Below are 20,782 nucleotides of genomic sequence, written 5' to 3'. Positions count from 1 at the left end.
AATTTAATTAACTATTTAAATCCAATTCAATATTTTTTTGCTCCTCCCGACGAAAATTCTAGATCCGCCCCTGAATATCTGAGCTATCAAGGACGGTGAAGAATATCTTAGCTATTAAAGACGGGTTAGAAATCTGATTTTCCGGTTGCGGTAAGAATGAAAATGAGTATAGCTAAGCAAATTTTAGCTTCTGAAACAAAACGCTATTTTTCTCGTTTTGTTTTGGAATACATATCTCTGAGGTAACATAATATTTGTTTTATATCTGGACCGTCCAGTCAGAATTCAGGTCAATATGGTTCGAGGTGGATTGTACAGAGCTCCTTTAATATCGGTGCAGATTTTGATCGAACGGTCTGGATCTAATCAGATATATTATGTGACCTTAGGTGATATGAATTAAATCTGGAAAATATTATATAAACAACACAGTAAAAAGTAAAAACTAAACCAAAACAACAATATAAATAATTTATATAATCGAACCGAATTGACTAACATTTAGATGAATACAGTTAATAATGAAATTAAGAAAAGAGTTTTTGTCAGGCCCTTGACACACTGAGCGTTACACCCCTTTTTCTTTCTTTTTCCCTTATTGCAAAGCATATTAGAAAACTATTTTGGCTTCATGCAGCACACCAATTATATACTTTCATCTTTTGTTAGTAAGTAGTGTACTGCGTGAAGCCAAAATAATTTTGTCAATATCTTTGCCCTTCGCAGGTCCCTATCAACTATCAAGTACATCAAGACCTGAGCTATTAAGGTCAGCGAAGAATATCTTAACTATTAAGGAAGGTGTAGAAGGTGTCTTTGTCTGATCTTATCTTAGCTATTAAAAAAAAGTTACTTTGGCAGAATAAATGTTTTTATATTCACAAACTTAATATAATTTATTGATCTATGAATTGTTTATTAGTATATTTAATGGTGCAGTCCCGTTGTTTATTTCAAAGTCTAGGTCAACTGAGACAATCGCACAAGGAAAGCACATATTACTTCTACACCAAGAAAACCTCTATGATAAACAATTGACAACAAAGGACGAATTAATCAACGACCCATGTATGACCTGTATATATAAAATCAGTTGATAATTGGAGAATTATAGATCATCTTCTCTATTCTGCTTTGTTGAAATTTTTTTTTCCATTTTGCTTTCATCAATCAGGCAAGAAAGGGGTATACACAGAAGGCAACAACATGCAGAGACAAGAGGTATGTTTTATCATACATCTTTGAAATTGAAAAGTAAAATAAATTTTATCTCTGTTTGCTGGATTAAAAGAATAAATCAATTTCTCTTTGTAAAAGCTGCAATAGTAATCCATTTATTTCTTAGTTCTCTGGTTAAATATATCTAATCAGTTATCTAAGGATCATGCCCTGTTCTTTGTAATTTTTCTTTATTTATTTAGCCTATATGGTTCTAATTAACATTTCAAACCTAAAAGAACTTGGTCTTTTTTGTCTAATCAAATGGTCTAACATTATGCACAAGAACATGACATCTAAACTAATAGTGTCTTGTTCCAACAGAACACTTGTGCAATCTGCCTCAATAGCATAAACTCGGGCGGCCGCCAGGCTCTCTTTACAGCCGAGTGCTCTCACACTTTCCATTTCCAATGCATTACCTCAAATGTTGCCCATGGCAACCTTGTATGCCCGCTTTGCAAGGCCCAATGGAACGAGCTTCCTTTTGGAACCACACATAACCCCATCCCCACCCCCACACCATTCGTAACTCGGTCACCACAGTCCCCCTTCTACCCGGCACTAGAGAACCCAATCTTCAATGATGATGACCCGATTGACCCACCACCCCAAATGTGGTCCACAGAAACACCACAACAGATCTCCACCACCGGGACAATGGAAGTGAAGACCTTTACAGAATATCCTGCTGTGGCCAAATCCTCGACTAAAGATGACTTCGCAATTGTGATTCATCTGAAGGCCCCGGGCATGGAATCGGGTATGGCTGAAACAGCTCGGGCCCCACTTGATCTTGTTACTGTGCTGGATGTCAGTGGTAGCATGTCTGGTGCAAAACTACATTTGTTAAAGCAGGCCATGACTTTTGTAATACAAAATCTTGGCCCGGCTGACCGGCTCTCAATTATTTCCTTTTCCTCCTCGGCTCGACGGTTGATCAGGCTGACCCGGATGTCGAATGAAGGAGTGCAGCAAGCCTTGAATGCTGTTGGTTCACTCAATGCTGGTGGTGGGACCAACATTGCAGAGGGCCTAAGGAAGGGAGCAAAGGTGCTTTACTTGTTTACGTTTTTATTTTGTTTAGTAAGAAGCATAAAAGGTATAATTGTACTACATGACACCAGTGTTTACTGGCAGCTGCTTGATTAAATCTGCATGGTCACCAGAAAGTAGGGTTTATAATATTCTTAGAGATATTTTCTTCTTTTCTGCAAGAATTTGCCTCAATTATGCTTCATTCCTTGTCACTTTTCAGCATCGCTTAGTTAATGCATGAGAAAAATAATTTTAATTAACTATAATCATAATTAATGCGTACCTAATTAATTTTTATAGTTGTAAATCAAAGAAGTCTATTGCGGGGATTGTAGTTTGTAGCATACCAAACCTTGATTCTAGTAGAAACATGAGCGATTTTACTAGTGTTCTGATATTTAATAAAGCTGATGTGATAGTATTAAATCTCTGCAATTGTGAACTAGGTACTTGAGGAGAGCCGGTATAAGAACCCTGTGAACAGCATCATGCTCCTTTCTGATGGACAGGACACATATAGCTCAGGTTCCAACTATGATTGCCTCCTTCCTCCCTCAATCCTCCACCCGACCGGCCGGGCCATCCCTATCCACACATTTGGGTTTGGATCCGATCATGACTCCTTAGCAATGCATCGAATTGCCGAGGCCTCAGGCGGCACCTTCTCCTTCATTGAGGATACTTCATCCATACAGGATGCCTTTGCTCAGTGCATTGGAGGTCTTCTGAGTGTGGTGGCACAGGAAACACATGTAACCTTGGAATCGGCCAACCGCGGAGTAAAGATAACAGGGATCAAGTCGGGGAGTTATGAAAGCCGTGTGGAGAATGGTGGATTGAACGGCTCGATTGATGTCGGTGATCTCTATGCTGATGAGCAGAGGAGCTTCTTGCTTTTTGTGAATGTTCCCAGGAGTGGCATTGAGGGATCCACCAAGTTAATAAAGGTAAAAAACACTGACCTAAATGGGTAAATAATTAAGTAAATAACTAGCCATTCTAATTTGGTACTTCAGTAGGATATATTCTGTTAATGAATTACATGATGAAAAAACGCCGGTCATATTTAGTTAATCATACCGAGTATACCTTGTGTTGCAATTATGAATTTATGATCATGTCTGGTACAAATGAAAATTAGTAATAGAAATATGTTGTGCATTCCTAGTACTGGTACAATTATTCATGATGGTAATAGCTCTGATAGTAGCTTCGGAAGAATAATAGCTCTCTGTAGATTTGATTGATTATCAGATCTTATGCCTTCTTATTTAGTGAGAACTAATCAGAGTTGGTAATACAAATGTACAACAACAATTACATATCAACAATGATTTTAACCAGAGATATTGCAGGTAAATATGACATATAAAGACGCGGCTACTGGCTCAGTTGTGGAGCTAGGTGAGCAAGAAGTATCCATTGAACGGCCCGAAACCGTGACAGATAATCAAATCTGCATTGAAGTAGAAAGAGAGTCGGTGCGTGTACAGGCGATGGAGGACATGGTAGCAGCCCGGGATGCCGCAGAGCGAGGTGCAATGAATGAAGCAGTGGAGATTTTGGAGAGCCGGCAGAGGGCAGTCTACGCGTCACCGGTGGCACAATCTGGTGACTTGGCATGCGAGCAGCTACAAGATGAGCTAAAAGAGATGGGGAGGAGGATGAGCACCAGAAGGAGCTACGCGCAATCCGGACGTGCATACACTCTGTCAGGGCTCAGCGCTCACACAAAGCAGCGTGCTACATCACGTACATCTACTATTCAATCTGAGGGAGCCCTTTTCGGCAGCCCTGGTGCCTCTGTTGATTACCAGACACCAGCAATGCAACAGATGGTAATGAAATCACAGTTGCTACTGAGGAGTGAGCCGAGTTTACAAGACAAATTACCTTGAATATTGACAGAGTTATTTTGGCTTCACGCAGTGTATCAGTTATGTACTTTTTTTATTTTCTCTGTTAGTTGGGCGTTGCGTGAAGTTAAAATAGGAGTGATAAGTGAATTGCTTTGAAATAACCGGTTGTTCAAGATCTTTCTGTGTGGCAGTGTATGAGATAAATTTGCTGGCAGGGCCTTTGTGGTCCATTTGTGTTTGTTTTGTGTGCTGGTATTTGATCAGTCGGATAAGCTAGGAAACTTTTTATTCTATTCCGATTTTTCATAAAAAAACAACATTAATATTTTGAGATTTTATGTTTTGGATAATGGTAATCTTGAAAATGAATACTTGTGATGTACAGTACTCTTAATTAAATGTATGTGTTCCGAGCATTGAATTTATTTTTCAAGAACGTGCATTGTTTCACATCTTACACTTTATAACTCTTTTTCCTAGAATATAATATTAGGCTAACCTGCTTACTTCAGAAAAAAAAAAAAATACATGCCTTCGGGTCTATTTCCTTCTTTGATAATTGTAATTTTTATATTTTAAACACATGCATTTAATTAGAATTATGTGAGTACATAAAATTAGATAAGAACATGTTAAATGGTAAAATTCGGAACATTAATATTATTTTGAGTGAGGCTATGGCATATTACATAGCTGCCCGTGTTGTGGGTAGAATATAATAAATCTGAACCACTCAATATAATTTTTTTTTTTGGTTGAAAGTCCGTAGGCGATTGCATTGATCAAATGAATTACATGGTAGTTATTACATAGATTTTTTGTTTAAATTAAGAAGCATGAAAATCTATACATTGAGCTACTTGTAAAATCATATAATTTGCCATGTTAGAAAATAATATATACGTGAAGCCAGAAAATACGAATTGGTCTATTCGCGTCTAATTAGCAAGTAGGTGGGCTTTCCGATTTTCTTCTCAGGAAAGAAAGAAGAAGATGTTTCGTTATTGAGGAAGGGTTACAACTGCATGCCCCTCAAAAAATCGGAAGGCCCACCTACTTACAAATCGATTCTCAAAACCTCGTCTTCTTTTGCTCCCTTTGAATCGCCTTAGATGGAAGAGTGGACTTCCCGAGGAGATGCTTGTTTTAAATTTTTATTGTTCTCAATATAATTTTTATATAAAAATGATCTTGAGGATTAAATTTTGTATTTTTTTAAAATATGGTATTATTTGTTCAGATAGATAGAAAATCAATTAATTTAAAAATTCTTGACCGTCCAAAACTATTAATTTCAATATATATTAAAAGTAGTAAAAATATAAAATTCTATCTCTATATACATTTTTATATGAAAATCATGTTTAACTATTTAAATCAATAATTTGAACCAAATTCTAGCACGGGGGTGATATGTATATTACCATGGCCCCACTATTATTTTTTAAAAGTCGAAATAGACAGCTTTTATTTTTGTTTCTCATGCAGAATCATAATATTAACACTACTCTTTTTTTTAACACAACATTATTTATATTTTTAATTTATAGACAATTTTATTCTTTATTAATTATTTTCTTTAAAAACTGCTACTCTCTCATATATTATCATAGGATTTTCTTTTCTTAAATGTTATATTTATAAAATATACTATTTTGTTTAAAATCCGTTTCTCTCATATAATATGATTTGCTTTCTTAAAAGTTAGATTTATAAAATAAATCAATACTTTTCCTAATTGTTATCTGTATTCCGATCACATCTTTAAGATTTTGAAAGATATACAAGACTGGAAGATTTTATTATATCAATGTATTTTACCCAAATCCACAAATTTTACTGACAATCTACTTTTAAAAGCAAATCATCATTATTTTCAAACCTCATATTAATAAGTTGAGTGTTTTCATTTGCATTATTCAAAACTTGGTTTAAGTTCCCTCTGCCGATTAGGAAATTAATTTTCAAACTCTTCAATCATCAAATATAAATTAATTATAAAACAACTATTTAAATTATGTCCTATTTTTTAATTAAAATAAATATAAATTATAAGTATCAAAATTAAGATTTTTTTTAATAAAACTTAAATAATATAGTTGAGTTGATCCCTATCACATATTATAGTGTGAATTCGTATCCTCTCCATTAACTCAACTTTTGAGTTAATGCATAATGAATCCGAATCGTTCGATACATGTTGACACAGATATTAAAGATACTCCGTGTGTTTCACTTTGAATCGGATTGGTTCAGATTATGATCAGACGGCTCGAGATCATTAACTCAAAATCTGAGTTAATGCAGAAGATGCGGACTCATTTTTCTTTAGTTATATCACTTTGACTTGACTGCTTCAAACTTATATTTAATTGATGTATCCTTCCACACCAAGAAAACCACCACGATAAACATTGACAAATGACAATAGAGTACTCGGCAGCCTCTGATAAGTTTGCAAAAAAAAAAGAAAAGAAAAAAAAAAAGACAAATGACAATAGAGGACGAATTAGTCAACAATTCATGTATAAATTGTATACATAAACTCAGTTGATAATTGGAGAATTATAGATCATCTTCTCTATTAAGATTTTTTAAACTTTTTTTCTTCTATTTTGTTTTGATCGATCAGGCAAGAAAGGCGTATAGACAAAAGGCAACAAGATGCAGAGACAAGAGGTATATATGTTTTATTATACATCTTTTAAATTAAAAAGTAAAAATTACATTTTATCTCTATTTGCTGGATTAAAAGAATAAATCAATTTCTCTTTGTAAAAGCTGCAATATATAGTAATCCATTTATTTTTTAGTTCTCTTGTTAAATGTATCCCATCTGTTATCTAAGGATCATGCTCTGTTCCTCTTTGTAACTTTTGTTTTATTTATTTAACCTATGTGCTTCTAACTAACATCCTCTAACCTAAAAGAGCTGTATTTTTTTTGTCTCAAATCAAATGGTCTGTGTATTTATATAACATTTTGCACACATGAATAACAACAAAGAGAATGATAGGAGAAAAATAAAATTGATATCTAAAGTAATATTAATTATGTCTTGTTTAACAGAACACTTGTGCAATCTGTCTCAATAACATAAACTCGGGCGGCCGCCAAGCTCTCTTTACGGCTGAGTGCTCTCACACTTCCCATTTCAAATGTCACCCGTGGCAACCTTGTATGCCTGCTTTGCAAGGTCCAATGGAACGAGCTTCCTTTTGGAACCACACATAACCCCACCCCCACCCCGTTCGTAACTCAGTCACCACCGTCCCCCTTCTAACCGGCACTCGAAACCCCAATCTTCAATGATGATGACCCGATTGACCCACCACCCGCGGACACGCCGCAGCAGATTACCACCGGGACAATGGAAGTGAAGACGTTTACAGAATATCCTGCTGTGGCCAAATCCTCTACTAAAGATGAATTTGCAATTGTGATTCATCTCAAGGCCCAAAGCATGGAATCGGGTATGGCTGAACCAGCTCGGGCTCCACTTGACCTTGTTACTGTGCTGGATGTCAGTGGTAGCATGCAGGGTGCAAAACTGAATTTGTTAAAGCAGGCCATGAATTTTGTAATACAAAATCTTGGCTCGGCTGACCGGCTCTCAATTGTTTCCTTTTCCTCCCGGGCTCGGCGGTTGATCAGGCTGACCCGGATGTCGAATGAAGGAGTGCATCAAGCCTTGAATGCCGTTGGTTCACTCAATGCTGGTGGTGGGACCAACATTGCAGAGGGCCTAAGGAAGGGTGCGAAGGTGCTTCACTTTGAGTTACCTCTTAATTTTGTTTAGTATTAGCCAGAAGAGACTATAATGAATTGGACCAATACTCAAGCCTCCATTAGAAGCATAAAAAAATATTTTACTACATGTACTAGTGTTTACAGGCAGCTGCTTGATTCGATCTGCATGGTCACCAGAAGAGTAGGGTTATAACTTTCTTAGAGATATTTTCTCCTTTTCCACAAGAATTTGCCTCAATCATGCTTGAGTTATTGTAACTTCAGCATCGCTTATGTAATACATGAAGAAACGTATTTTAATTAACTAGAACCAGAATTAAAGTGTACCTAATTTTTATGGTTGTAATTGTGAGGATTGTAGTTTGTAGCATACCAAACCTTGATTCTAGTAGAAACATGAGTGATTTTACTAGTGTTCTGATATTTAATTAAGCTGATCTGATAGTATTAAATCTATTCAAATTTGAACAAGTTACTTGACGAGAGCCGGTATAAGAATCCTGTGAACAGCATCATACTCCTTTCTGACGGCCAGGACACACACACTACATTTTCTCGCAACAACCGAAGCTCAGTTTCCAACTATGATTGTCTCCTTCCTCCCTGGATCCTCCACCCGACAGGCCGGACCATCCCTATCCACACATTTGGGTTTGGATCTGATCATGACTCCTTAGCAATGCATCGAATTGCCGAGGCCTCAGGCGGCACCTTCTCCTTCATTGAGGATACTTCATCCATACAGGATGCCTTTGCTCAGTGCATTGGAGGTCTTCTGAGTGTGGTGGCACAGGAAACCCATGTAACCTTGGAATCGGTCAATCACAGAGTTAAGATAACAGGGATCAAGTCGGGGAGTTATGAAAGCCGTGTGGAGAATAATGGATTGAACGGCTCGATTGATGTGGGTGATCTCTATGCTGATGAGCAGAGGAGTTTCTTGCTTTTTGTGAATGTTCCTACGAGTGGCATTGTGGGACCCACCAAGTTAATAAAGGTAAAATACACTGACCTAATTAAGCTAATAAGCTAATTTGGTACTTAGTAGCATATAGTCTTTTTTTGAAATACTATAGCATATAGTCAGTTAATGGAATACATGATGAAAAACTCTCTTCATATTTAGTTAATCATACCAAGTATATATGCCTTGTCTTGCAGTTATGATCATATCTGGTACAAATGGGAAGCGGGAGCGGTCCGATGGGCATCAGACCAAATTCAGTCTGACGCCCAGTGTTAGCCGTCCGATCAGCATTAAGATTCGTGCAAACATCTTTTAAGTTCAAGCTAATCAAAATTCGCACTAATCTTGATGATGGTCTGACAGCTCCCCCGAGGGTCGGACAGGTCCGATGCCCATCTCCGTACAAATGATCATTAGCAATAGAAATATGTTGCAGCATTTCTACAATCATATAAAAAATTATGGTAATAACTCTGTTGATCTGATAATAGCTTTGGAAGAATAATAGCTCTGTAGATTTGATTGATTATCAGATCTTGTGCCTTCTGATTTCGTACAATAATATATATACATATTAATGCTAATAACAATGATTTTAACCTGAGATATTGCAGGTAAATATGACATATAAAGACGCGGCTACTGGCTCAGTTGTGGAGCTAGGTGAGCAAGAAGTATCCATCGAACGGCCCGAAACCGTAACAGATAATCAAATCAGCATTGAAGTAGAAAGAGAGATGGTGCGTGTACAGGCGATGAAAGACATGGTAGCAGCTCAGGCTGCCGCAGAGCAAGGCGCAATGACCAAAGCAGTGGGGATTTTGGAGAGCCGGCAGAGGGCAGTCCACACGTCAGTGGTAGCAAAGTCTGGTGACTTGGCATGCCAGCAGCTACAAGACGAGCTAAAAGAGATGGGGAGGAGGATGAGAACCAGAAAGAGCTACGCGCAATCCGGCTGTGCATACACTTTGGCAGGGCTCAGTGCGCACGCAAAACAGCGTGCTACAACGCACCTCTAGTGTTCAATCTGATCCGACTCTTTTCGGTGGAACTGGTGCATCTATTGGTTACCAGACGCCGGCAATGCAACAGATGGTAAAGAAATCACAGTCGTTACTGAGGGGTGAGCCGAGTTTACAAGACAAATTACCTTGAATATTGACAGAGTTATGTTGGCTGCACACATCGCATCAGTTATGTACTTTTTTATTTTGTAGTCGAGTGTTCCATGAAGCTAAAATAGAAGTCGATTGCTTTGATAACGGTGTATTTTTATGGCGAATAATTTGATTCACTTTTTTTGTTTTACGCATCTGATAATAATTAGTAAGTTTTTTTTAATTAAAAAAAATATCGATGTTATAGTTTAGTCTTACACATTCTTGGAACTAGTTGGATGGACATAAACTAAAGTCATTTTTATATGACAAAAATTTAAATGTAAATGTCATACTAATTAATGCGCAGACAAAAGAAATTACAACTCAAAATTTTTATAAATAAAAAATTAACATTATATAATGTAGAATACAACATACTAAATTAGAGGTCAAAATCTAAATCAAACGGCATCATATATCACATTACGGATGATTTTAATTTCTATGTCGACTTTGTTGTCACCGTACATTCTTAATACTATTTCAAATAATATATCCTGCAGCAATGTCAGCAGCACTAGGCAGCGTCAAATAATAATAATAATAAATGATCATGATGGTGATGGTGATAATGATGATGATGATGATGCTAACACCAATATTTAAGGAAGCAGCTAACAGTCCCCCAATTCCAGTCCCCAAAAAATTTCCGGATATTTTCAACTAATTCTGTAAACATCAATACTAAATTCTGTAAACGAATTCAACAAATTCTGTAAACATAAAAACGCGTGACAGCTGTTGGAGACCACCTTCTGTGAACATACACATAATATACTGTAAACATACACATATTATCCTGTAAACATACACATATTATCCTATAAACATACACATATAATTATGTAAACATACATATTGTACTTGAAATTATAGCAGTTGTGGCAGTTAAAAACGTGTCAGAACTAAACTAAAAAGGGAAGACTTTTTATACACGGAGAATTTTGAGAGACTGTAGCCCGGAGACATTACCTTTTCTCAATATTTAATTCACCATCATTCTGTCTTTGTGCTGCCTTTCGTTATCTAATAAACAATGTTTTCCGTCTTATTAGTAATGAGTGTCTTCATTTTAATTTTTGAGACGAAAAATCTTTAGAAGCCTTCCTCTACAAATCCTTAGTATGGCAACACTCCCGTAATTGTTCAGCTTTCCCTAATTTAGTTGAAATAACCAAAATTGCCTTGAAAGGATCGAGCATAAATAAAATTAATTTGTTCCATTGTTAATTAATTGACCTCTACTGGAAACTGAGCATGTAGAGCAAGAGCAACAAATCTTACTACAATACTGGTTGGTACCAGAACTAACAAAGTATATATAATATGAAATTCTGGTTTACTTGGTAACATTTATTAGAAGATAGTAAATTTCTACAATTTAACATTTATTAGAAGATAGTAAATTTCTACAATTTAAATATTTACCGAAGTGACCTAAGTTGTCTCATTCTTCAGGATATAACAGAGAGAGAGAGAGCGGGAGAGAGGACATTGTGGAGAGAAGAGAGCGAGATGACGAGACAGCGAGAGAGAGGGGCATTGCTTTGAGAATGGGTTGGTACCGATCAGAGGAAAAATAAATAAAAAAAAAAAAATCGCTGTCGTGCCATTAAATATAATTGCTAATCGATTGCATGAATATAGGAGTTGTTAAATTAAGTTTGAAGTTAATTTCTCTTTACACTTTGATAGTTGTTTGAAAATGATTAGGGTAGAGATGCTCTTAGTCACACAACTTCATGTATCAAGCCGTGGCGTGATATGTTACCATCAGGATTCTCTTTCGCTCCCTCTAAGTTGTCCCCTACGACGTTGCTTCCTACGCTCTGTGTATTCAGATTCAGTACTATTCACCTAATACAAAGTCTAGGTTCAATGAATCAAATCTATTAATCACCCTATGCTCTGTTATTTTACTAAATCCAAGCGCGCATCCTTCTCTGCAGACTCAACTGTTGGGCACACCGCACACTGCATTTGTGTGAAGTAAACACTTTTTTATTTATATATTTATGATATTTGTTGAGTTAGCACGGATAATAAACCTCTTCTCTAATTAACTGTTATATGTCGTGTTGATTTGTGTTCAGATAATCAGATTGAATTGTTTTGCTTCAGTTCTCCACACTAACTTTTAGTGCTCATGCTCTTGCTACTATCGGGTCCCCACATGGTGTATTTTTTGGGTGAAGGATATATCTTCATTAATTCGTTGGCCCTTTTGTAAGATTTGTTTTGCCGAATCCGTTTCTATATTATTTCTCAGGTAACTTCTAAATGGGTACATGCATGAAACAGGGTTTTTCTTGGGTTTTGCCTTTCTCGCAAGGGGGCGAAAAGATATTAACAGAGCTATTTTGGCTTCATGCAACACATCACGCAACACACCAGTCATATACTTTCTCATTTTGTCTTGGTAAGTCCTGCGCTGCGTGAACCCAAAATAATTTTGTCAATATTTTTGCCCCTCACAGGTTTCTCTCAAGACCTGATATCTTAGCTATTAAGGATGGTGATTGGTGAAGAATATCTTAGCTATGAAAAGTACGGTGAAGAAAGTGTCTTATCTGATCTTATCTTTGGCTATTAAGGAAGTTACTTTGGCCAAATGAATGTTTTTATATGTTATATCCCGAAATTTTAAATCCATGATTAATTTGCTAAATAAAAATCAACCCTAAATTAAATTTTTATTTAATTAAACGATTCATCGAACGAAATTTGATTAATTAAAACGAAACTAAAATTTTGAGAAATAATCGATTTATAGAATTTAAAATACTAACTCAAGATTAAAAAAAAAATTTAGAACTTATAAAATAAATTCGAATTATTCGAGAAATTCTCGAAATTAATAATTGAAAAATGTAATCACAATACCTGTTGAATTATTGGAAACATGGTTAACTGAAAATTAAATTGATATGTATTTTAATAACGGAATTAACCGAATTCTAATTATTATGTGTCTAATTAAATTTGGACTTCTACACATAAAAAAAAAATATCAAAAAGATGCATAGAATCAGAAAAGGTAGATTATTTGATTGGAGGGTTGATATTCAATTTGAAATTTTATCTTTTAATTACAGCCATTGACGGATCAAGACATCTATGTGCTTGATATAAGAATGGAGATAAGAACTTGTTAAATAGGAGTTCACAGAATTAACTCAATTTTTTAGTTTAGATGCGGACCATCCAATCCGAAGAAGAATGCACATGACTAATCTAACGGTCGAAATTCAAAATTTGAGTTACTTTAGGTGACATAAATTCGTTAAATAGTAAAATTTGGAATATTAATATATATTTTTCAAATTCGAAATAGACAGATTTTTTTTATTGTTTCTCATGCATGTAGATGTAGGCTTATTAAAAGGTTTTTCAATAAACCTGAAACTAATTGGCAGAAAATAATAATAATAATAATAATAATAATAATAATAATAAAAGTCTAAATAGAACTTGGAGTAAGGCTTAGGTGCTATGGATGATAGCATAAGGACTTCCGTACTACAGTCTCAAAAATATATTGTATAAACTTCAAAGTTCAATTTAAGTAGTTCAATAAATTGGTTATATAATAAACTTGTAAGTTACTAGTTTTTTACTATTTTTGAAACTTTTTTACTATTTTTTATGATATATGAAAGATGGCCTAAAAATAAAAGAAAATTGTCAATATTTTAGACTATTTTTTTGCCATCTTTCATAAATCATAAAAAATAGTAAATTTTTTTTTAAAAATAGTAAATTTTTTTTTAAAAATAGTAAAAATTAGTATTCTACAAGTTTATTATATAACTAATTTATTCAGTTACTTAAATCGAAGTTTGAAGTTTATACGATAAGTTTTTAAAACCGTAACACGGATGACCTTATGCTATCCATAGTATCCAAGCCTTACTCTAGAACTTGTACGGGCATCAATAAAAAAGTTACCAGTGCTGCCAGCTAGATCCAACTGTCGCAACTCAGTCTCTCAACATCAACTACCAAAAAGGATAAATTTTATTGTATTTTTATTAACAAAAAATATCATCAAGAGTTGGAATTTTAGTATGTTCGAATTGTAGAAAAATAATATTAATTATAGTTAGCGAACTAATTTAAATTTTATTTCCAGTAAATGTTCAGAACATCTAGGGGTGAAAATGGAGCGGATACGGAGCGGATGATGCTGATATTATATCTACATCCGTCGGATAATGAGCGGATACGAATACAGATACTAATAGTAAACGAATATCAAAATTCAAAACCAAATCTGCCTTAAACGGATACGGATATGGAGCGGATAATTTATGGATACGGATTCGAATACAGATACAAAATGAATAATTGTCAGATAATTAAATTTTACAAGTTTCAAGATACAGATACTAATTAACAAAATTAAGAAAGAAAAAAAAAAAGATAATTATTCAACCCTCTTTTATGTACATTAACGAGTACTCAAAGCAATTTTCACTAAAAAAATATTTTTTACTAAGAGAGTAAAAAAAAATTGATGACTCACACGTGCACAGTAGCAATCCACTATAAAGCAATTCTTAGTTTCTCGTTATATCTAATTTTTTTAGAAAAAATGAAGACAACTGGTCTTATTATACGGAAAATGAAAGTCTATAGTACTATCCAATCACTCTAGACCACGTGGAAAGAATTTAAAAGATGAGTCAAATGAAATTATTTCTCCGTAAGAATCTGGTGCAGTTAGCATAAAGCTATTTACTGACGCAGTCACGTGAGGATGAAAGTTAGATTGGAATGGTTATATAAAATTTCGTTCCAAGAGAATCAAGATAAAAGCAGGTTGGAGAGCGGAGCTGAAACTGCTGAATTTTCGGATTCGGATAGTGCGGATATCCGCTCTGTTTTTCTGACTGCAACCGAATCCGTATCTAATCCGTTTTTCTGACTTCAACCGAATCCGTATCTAATCCGTATCCGGATAATTTCCTTCTATCTAAGAATTATCCGGATCCGTATCCGGTAAAATCCGAATTCGCTTAATCTGGATACGGATCTTGATCGGATTTGGAACGGATTATCCAGCTCCGTTTTCAGCTCTAAGAACATCTATTAACTTTATTATTTCGTTATTTTAATTAAATATTAAATTAATAATTATTCTGAAATTAATCCCTAGTTTTATTGACTTTGTTGTCAAATTCAAACGCATCTTCAGTGTTTTCTTTTTGTTTAATCTAAAATCCTTTGTAAAAAAATCAACGCTAAAAGTGTGCATATGATGTGGTCAAAACATGCCAATGAGAAAAAGAAAAGTAAAAGGCGATGTGGTCAAGTTAGATGTGAATATTTAATATTCGAATATCCGTATAAGATAAAGATACTAATATGGTTTTATGTTTTAATTATATGCATCCGAATAGTAGATATATATAATATATTTTAATATATATTATGAAAAATTTATGTTATTTATCATTATAATTAGATAAATATTACAAATTTTAATATTTTTTTAATATTATTTTAATAAATATCTGATTTAATCTGTATCCGTATTCGTATCCATCTCCGTCTTATATCCACTCATATTTGTATTCAGAAAATAAAAAAAAAGAGATATAAATATAGTTTTATGGATTTTACCACTATCTGCTCCGTATCCACTATGTTTTCACCCCTAGATCAAGTCCGTATCCAACTGCTGCATTTTCTAAAAAAAAATAGTCTCAACTTTTTTTTCTAATTTTATCCTATAAATGTGTGTGAACAAAATAAACAGACAAAATCAATAAACTGATGTCCAACAGATATTATTAGACGTGGATCTGTCTTGTAACTTTTCGACCATTCGATTTTTTATTTATATTTAATAATAAAACCCTATTTCTCTAAAATTAAAATTAAAGGTACTGCCAAAAAAATATATATATATCTAAGGCCTTGAGGTTGTCAATAGCCAGGAAAAAAAAATATCCTGGTTCCTCTTTTATATCATGGAAGTATTTATTATCAAAATCAAATTTAATAACCTGTTTTATTTATCTAGGCCGTTTAATTTAAAATCAATGTATCAATTAATTTTGTCGATGTTAGAGAAAAAATAACATTATTCAAATGATTTTAGGAGTTTAATATGATGTATTTTCTTAATTCGAATAATTTTGACCGAGAAAGAAATCTTACACAAAATATGAATAAAATATATTTTGTAAATATTAAATAGTTGAGTGATTTAATTTTTAATCTTTATTTAGAAAAAAAAATTGCAATATGCAAAAGAAGTATAACATAAGAACTGTTGTGTTGCTCGTCGGTGTCAGCGCATCACACTTTTTTCTATATTCGCATGCAATACTAATTGAAATATAAATTTGATGATAAGATAGAATGAAAACCTAAATAGATTCCAGCAATAGTTATTTGATATGACTACATAAAGCATGTGCAATCTATTTCAGCGACAATTATTTGACATGACCGCATAAAACATGTGCAATCTATCTAGAAGGTTGACCTTCTCTCGTCAACATGTGCTTAATTTTAAGCATATTGCAAGGTAAAGTTAGGTCCTTTAACTACATACATACATTCAATGTCGAAATCAATTGGTAAGGAGAAATCGAGTGGCTCTAATTTTTATAGTAAAATATTAAAGTGTTAATAGGAACTATTTGATTTTGCTCTTAGAGCATCTACATCCCTGAAACTATTAGAGTTTCTCAGTTTCTAATTCAGTTTCAAGGATGTAGGAGAGTTTCTTATTTAGAAACTATACAGGAAAATTTCTTAATAAGAAACTGTTTAAAAACTCTATGTTGGTCAAATGATTGGCTCAAATTGTTTCTCCTTTTTAATTTGTTGCTGACGTGATTTAATAGAAATTCTAAAATGAGTTTCAGGGATGTGAGAGTTAGAAACTTTAAAGACCATAATTTCTAAAAAATAGTTAACAGTTATTTAGAAATCCTTTTGAGTTTTAGAGATGTAGATGCTCTTACTATATTGTAACGAATCGTAAAACATGAACTTCTATGATAAAATCAATTGAGCGAGGCAACGGTACTATGCATAGCAAGCATCAGTTTTTACTATAGATCTGTCTTTATTTTCAAAATTCCAACAGTGTATCCAAATCGTTTAATGTTATCTTCAGATGAGAATACACCTAAAAATCAAAATTTTATATTATTTATAATTTTTTTACTATTTAGATAAATAGGTAGAAAACCGTTCCTTTTAGATGCATTATTTTTAAATAGTCCAAAATCTTTAGATTAGATGATTTTTTTTCTCATCTAAATAAATATATAAATATATATAAGGGATCAAGTTACAACAATTTTTGAGTTACAACAAGTTACCACAATCATTTTCTACATTTTCAAAGTCCAAATCGTTAGATGTGATCTCCACAATAAAATGTGCTTGGAGACCAAATTTTACATTTTTTGGAATTTTTTTACTATTTATTAAGATGGGTATAAAAACTAGTCAAATTCAGACCATTGAATTTTGTACCCATCTTAATAAATAGTAAAAAAATTTCAAAAAAAATGTAAAATTTGGTCTGGAAGCACATTTTATTATGGAGATCACATCTAACGGTTTGGATCAACGATTTGAAGTTTGAAAATATAGAAAATGGTTGTGGTAACTTGTTGTAACTCAAAAATTGTTGTAACTTGATCCCTCCACTCTCTCTCTCTCTCTCTCTATATATAGAGGTTGGCTACTCTACTTACATAAGCATATGAGAGTATATGCTTATAAGTCATTTTTTCGTTTTCAAAATCTAAAAAGTCGATCTGAACCGTTAGATGTGATCTCTATATTGAAATGTGCTTGGAGACCAAATTTTATATTTTTCTGAATTTTTTTACTATTTATTAAGTCACTTTGAAAATCTCTGATCCAAGGGTGGCTTAACAAAACAGTAAAATTAGAAGCCACCGTTGGATCAGTGATTTTCAAAGTGGCTTAATAATATTAAAAAAAAATTTAGAAAAATGTAAAATTTGGTCTCCAAGCACATTTCAATATAGAGATCACATTTAACGGTTCAGATGAACTTTTTGGATTTTGAAAATAAAAAAATAACTTATTGTTGGGGTTTACGGTGCTGTAACCAAAACTCGTTTAGGCTTAAGCTGCGGAATGACCGTAGAACAAAAATTTCTAAAGCCAACTTAACCTCAGGATTAAACGGGGTATGTCAGGAAACTTTCCAAGGCGGTCCACCTTCAGTATTCCTTTGGCATCAAAACCCAATTTAATCATTTTTACAGATCTACTCCATGATTGATTTCTAAAACTTTAATCTACTTACCAATTAAATAGATTAATATACCATATTTATACATTGTTTCCAAATCACAGTTGGAATGCAGACCGAGCGAGTAGAGCCTCACCAAGGAAGGAATCGACTCGGAGTATCACACGTGTGATACCTTTATCGGTTATCCATCAGGACTAACCGGAGAGCGGTTTATTTCTTCTGCCAGAAATACCGTAAACAACGGAATTATGCAAAAACACTATTCACAAGGAAAAAGACGAAAACCCGTAAACACGAATTTTCGGTTGCTCAGTTTCATCAATATGCAAAACTGACATACCGCGAAATTCGGTAAAACACTATTCATCAATCCCGTAAATATACTTCACAACAACTCGCAAGATTATACGTCAACTACGTATAACTTTCTTTTCTCAACCGAAACACTATTTGGGAGAGAAACCGAGAAAGAGAGAAAATACCGATTCGATTCTGCACGAAACGATACGTGTGAATTAGTGATTTTTCTCTCTACCCCTCCACCCCTATTTATAGGGTTTAGGGTCGGTTGCCAAAAGACCAAAATGCCCTCCAAGTTCGGCCTATTTACAAGATATGTCATTGAATAGATAAGGATGACATATCATGTGGATAAGATCGATGACGTGTCACGTCATCTGGATAGGATCGATGACATGTCATGCGGATAAGGACGAATATGAAAAGACCCGTATGCCCTTGGCCCGAATACAAATAATATTCGTATAATTATTCTGAACAATTATATATATTTTTCTTGCGGTTGTTGTTTCGGTAATTTATACAACGTGTCCTGCACATTTATAAATTAACCGGTTAACTTTTATACAACGTGTCACACACGTTTATAAATTAACCAATGTTTTTGCTTGTTATTTTTACATAACATTTATAATTTAATTATAACACGTATAATTAATTATAACCATCTTACTATTGATCATAACCAATTTATAATCAATCACAATAAGATTCTCCGATTAACTCCTATATGGTGTGACCTAATAAGATCTGTGTTATGTTGGTAAATAGAGTTAAAACTGTTTTAACTTCTATAATCACGAGCGGCATCTGGCAACACATCATGACCATCCAATTACACAGATGATGATGTACTGTACAATATCACGATCCAGTAAACAATTTACTTATGTCTGTTCTTCTGTCTCATAGCTATCAGATCAGTTTCAAGGTAGATGTGTGTCATCCTTGCTAACTGTATCTTTTCTTGATCTTGAGTAGATTAATAAATATAATTACTCTTGTAATTATACCGCATGCAGATAATCTAACTCTACCAAGGGGCCCAGTGATGCTATAGCTCGTATAGAGATACGAGGGACAAATAGTATTCTTGATAAACTATCACTTCCTCAGCTAAGCTATACATATGGAAAAGCTACCATTATGACTGCTTTTTACGGACAGCGGTGGATAACAATCACACATACATATTTTTCAGTGGGAACGATAAATACCTCATACTGTAGAACGTGACACTGAATGAAAACATAAATGACACGAACACAATTCTATTTAATGTTTCATTCGGGGTCTGTCAAATACCATGTTTCTAGAACATGTATCTATGTGATTAAAATGACATCTTGTGTCAGGTGGTTTATAAAACTTAACCATCTTTTAATCCACATACTAACCTTATCGCGGTAATTAGTGTTCCTGCTAATTACCTTGGTCAGTGACCTTTTAAGAGTATATATCATCTATATTATGGAGTTTCACAATTTCAGTCATGAACTCGAAATGATCCATAAATTCAATAATACTCAAGGCAACAAAATGATATATAAATAAACATTCAATTCATGAACAAAGCTTTATGATAATTTATCGTATTATTGACTTCGAGATTATTACAAACTAACACTTATAAGTATATACCCTCATATGCTTATGTAAGTAGAGTAGTCAACCTTTATATATATATATATATATATATATATATATATATATATATATATATATATATAAATTTGGCTTCCAAGTACATTTTTATATGAAAATCACGTTGAGCAGTTCAAATTGATTGTTTGGATTATAAAAATAAAAATACTAATCCATAGTATAGACACTGATGTGCGTTATGCGTAGTACTGTAGCCTCTATCAAATCAATTAAGCGAGGATACGGTACTATACATAGCGCACATTGGTCTATGAATTCGTATCTTTATTTTCAAAGTTCATACAGTTGATCCAAATTGCTCAATATTATATTCAAATGAAAAGGTGTTCAGAGGCCAAATTTTTAATTTTTAGAATATTTCTACTATATTATAGATAGGTAGAAAATCATTATTCTTGAATGGTCCAAAATATTCATATACGGTGATTTTATAGTCATCTAAGCGATAGTAAAAATAATATAATTTTGGTCTTCAAGTATATGTTTAAATAAAAATCACTTAAACAGTTAAAATTAACTATTTAAATTTTAAAAATAAAATACCGATATATACTATGTATAGTACCGT

The 20,782-nt window shown here is 33.7% G+C and overlaps 1 protein-coding gene across 1 annotated transcript; it reads left to right on the top strand.

Moving 5' to 3' along the window:
* The first annotated feature begins 1,055 nt into the window (after positions 1-1,055).
* On the top strand, positions 1,056-10,115 carry LOC144567113 (uncharacterized). Its single transcript, XM_078317167.1, has 7 exons — positions 1,056-1,221; positions 1,543-2,271; positions 2,703-3,203; positions 3,612-4,151; positions 7,399-7,878; positions 8,338-8,862; positions 9,447-10,115. The coding sequence occupies exons 1-7, from the start codon at positions 1,207-1,209 to the stop codon at positions 9,849-9,851; spliced, it is 3,195 nt and encodes a 1,064-aa protein (XP_078173293.1). The 5' UTR covers positions 1,056-1,206; the 3' UTR covers positions 9,852-10,115.
* Positions 10,116-20,782: the final 10,667 nt, after the last annotated feature.

The sequence above is a fragment of the Carex rostrata genome, chromosome 16, assembly GCF_964058835.1.
Source record: "Carex rostrata chromosome 16, lpCarRost1.2, whole genome shotgun sequence".
Lineage (NCBI taxonomy): Eukaryota > Viridiplantae > Streptophyta > Magnoliopsida > Poales > Cyperaceae > Carex > Carex rostrata.
The sequence above is the reverse complement of the archived record's forward strand: the minus strand, read 5'-3'. Positions and strand labels throughout refer to the sequence as shown.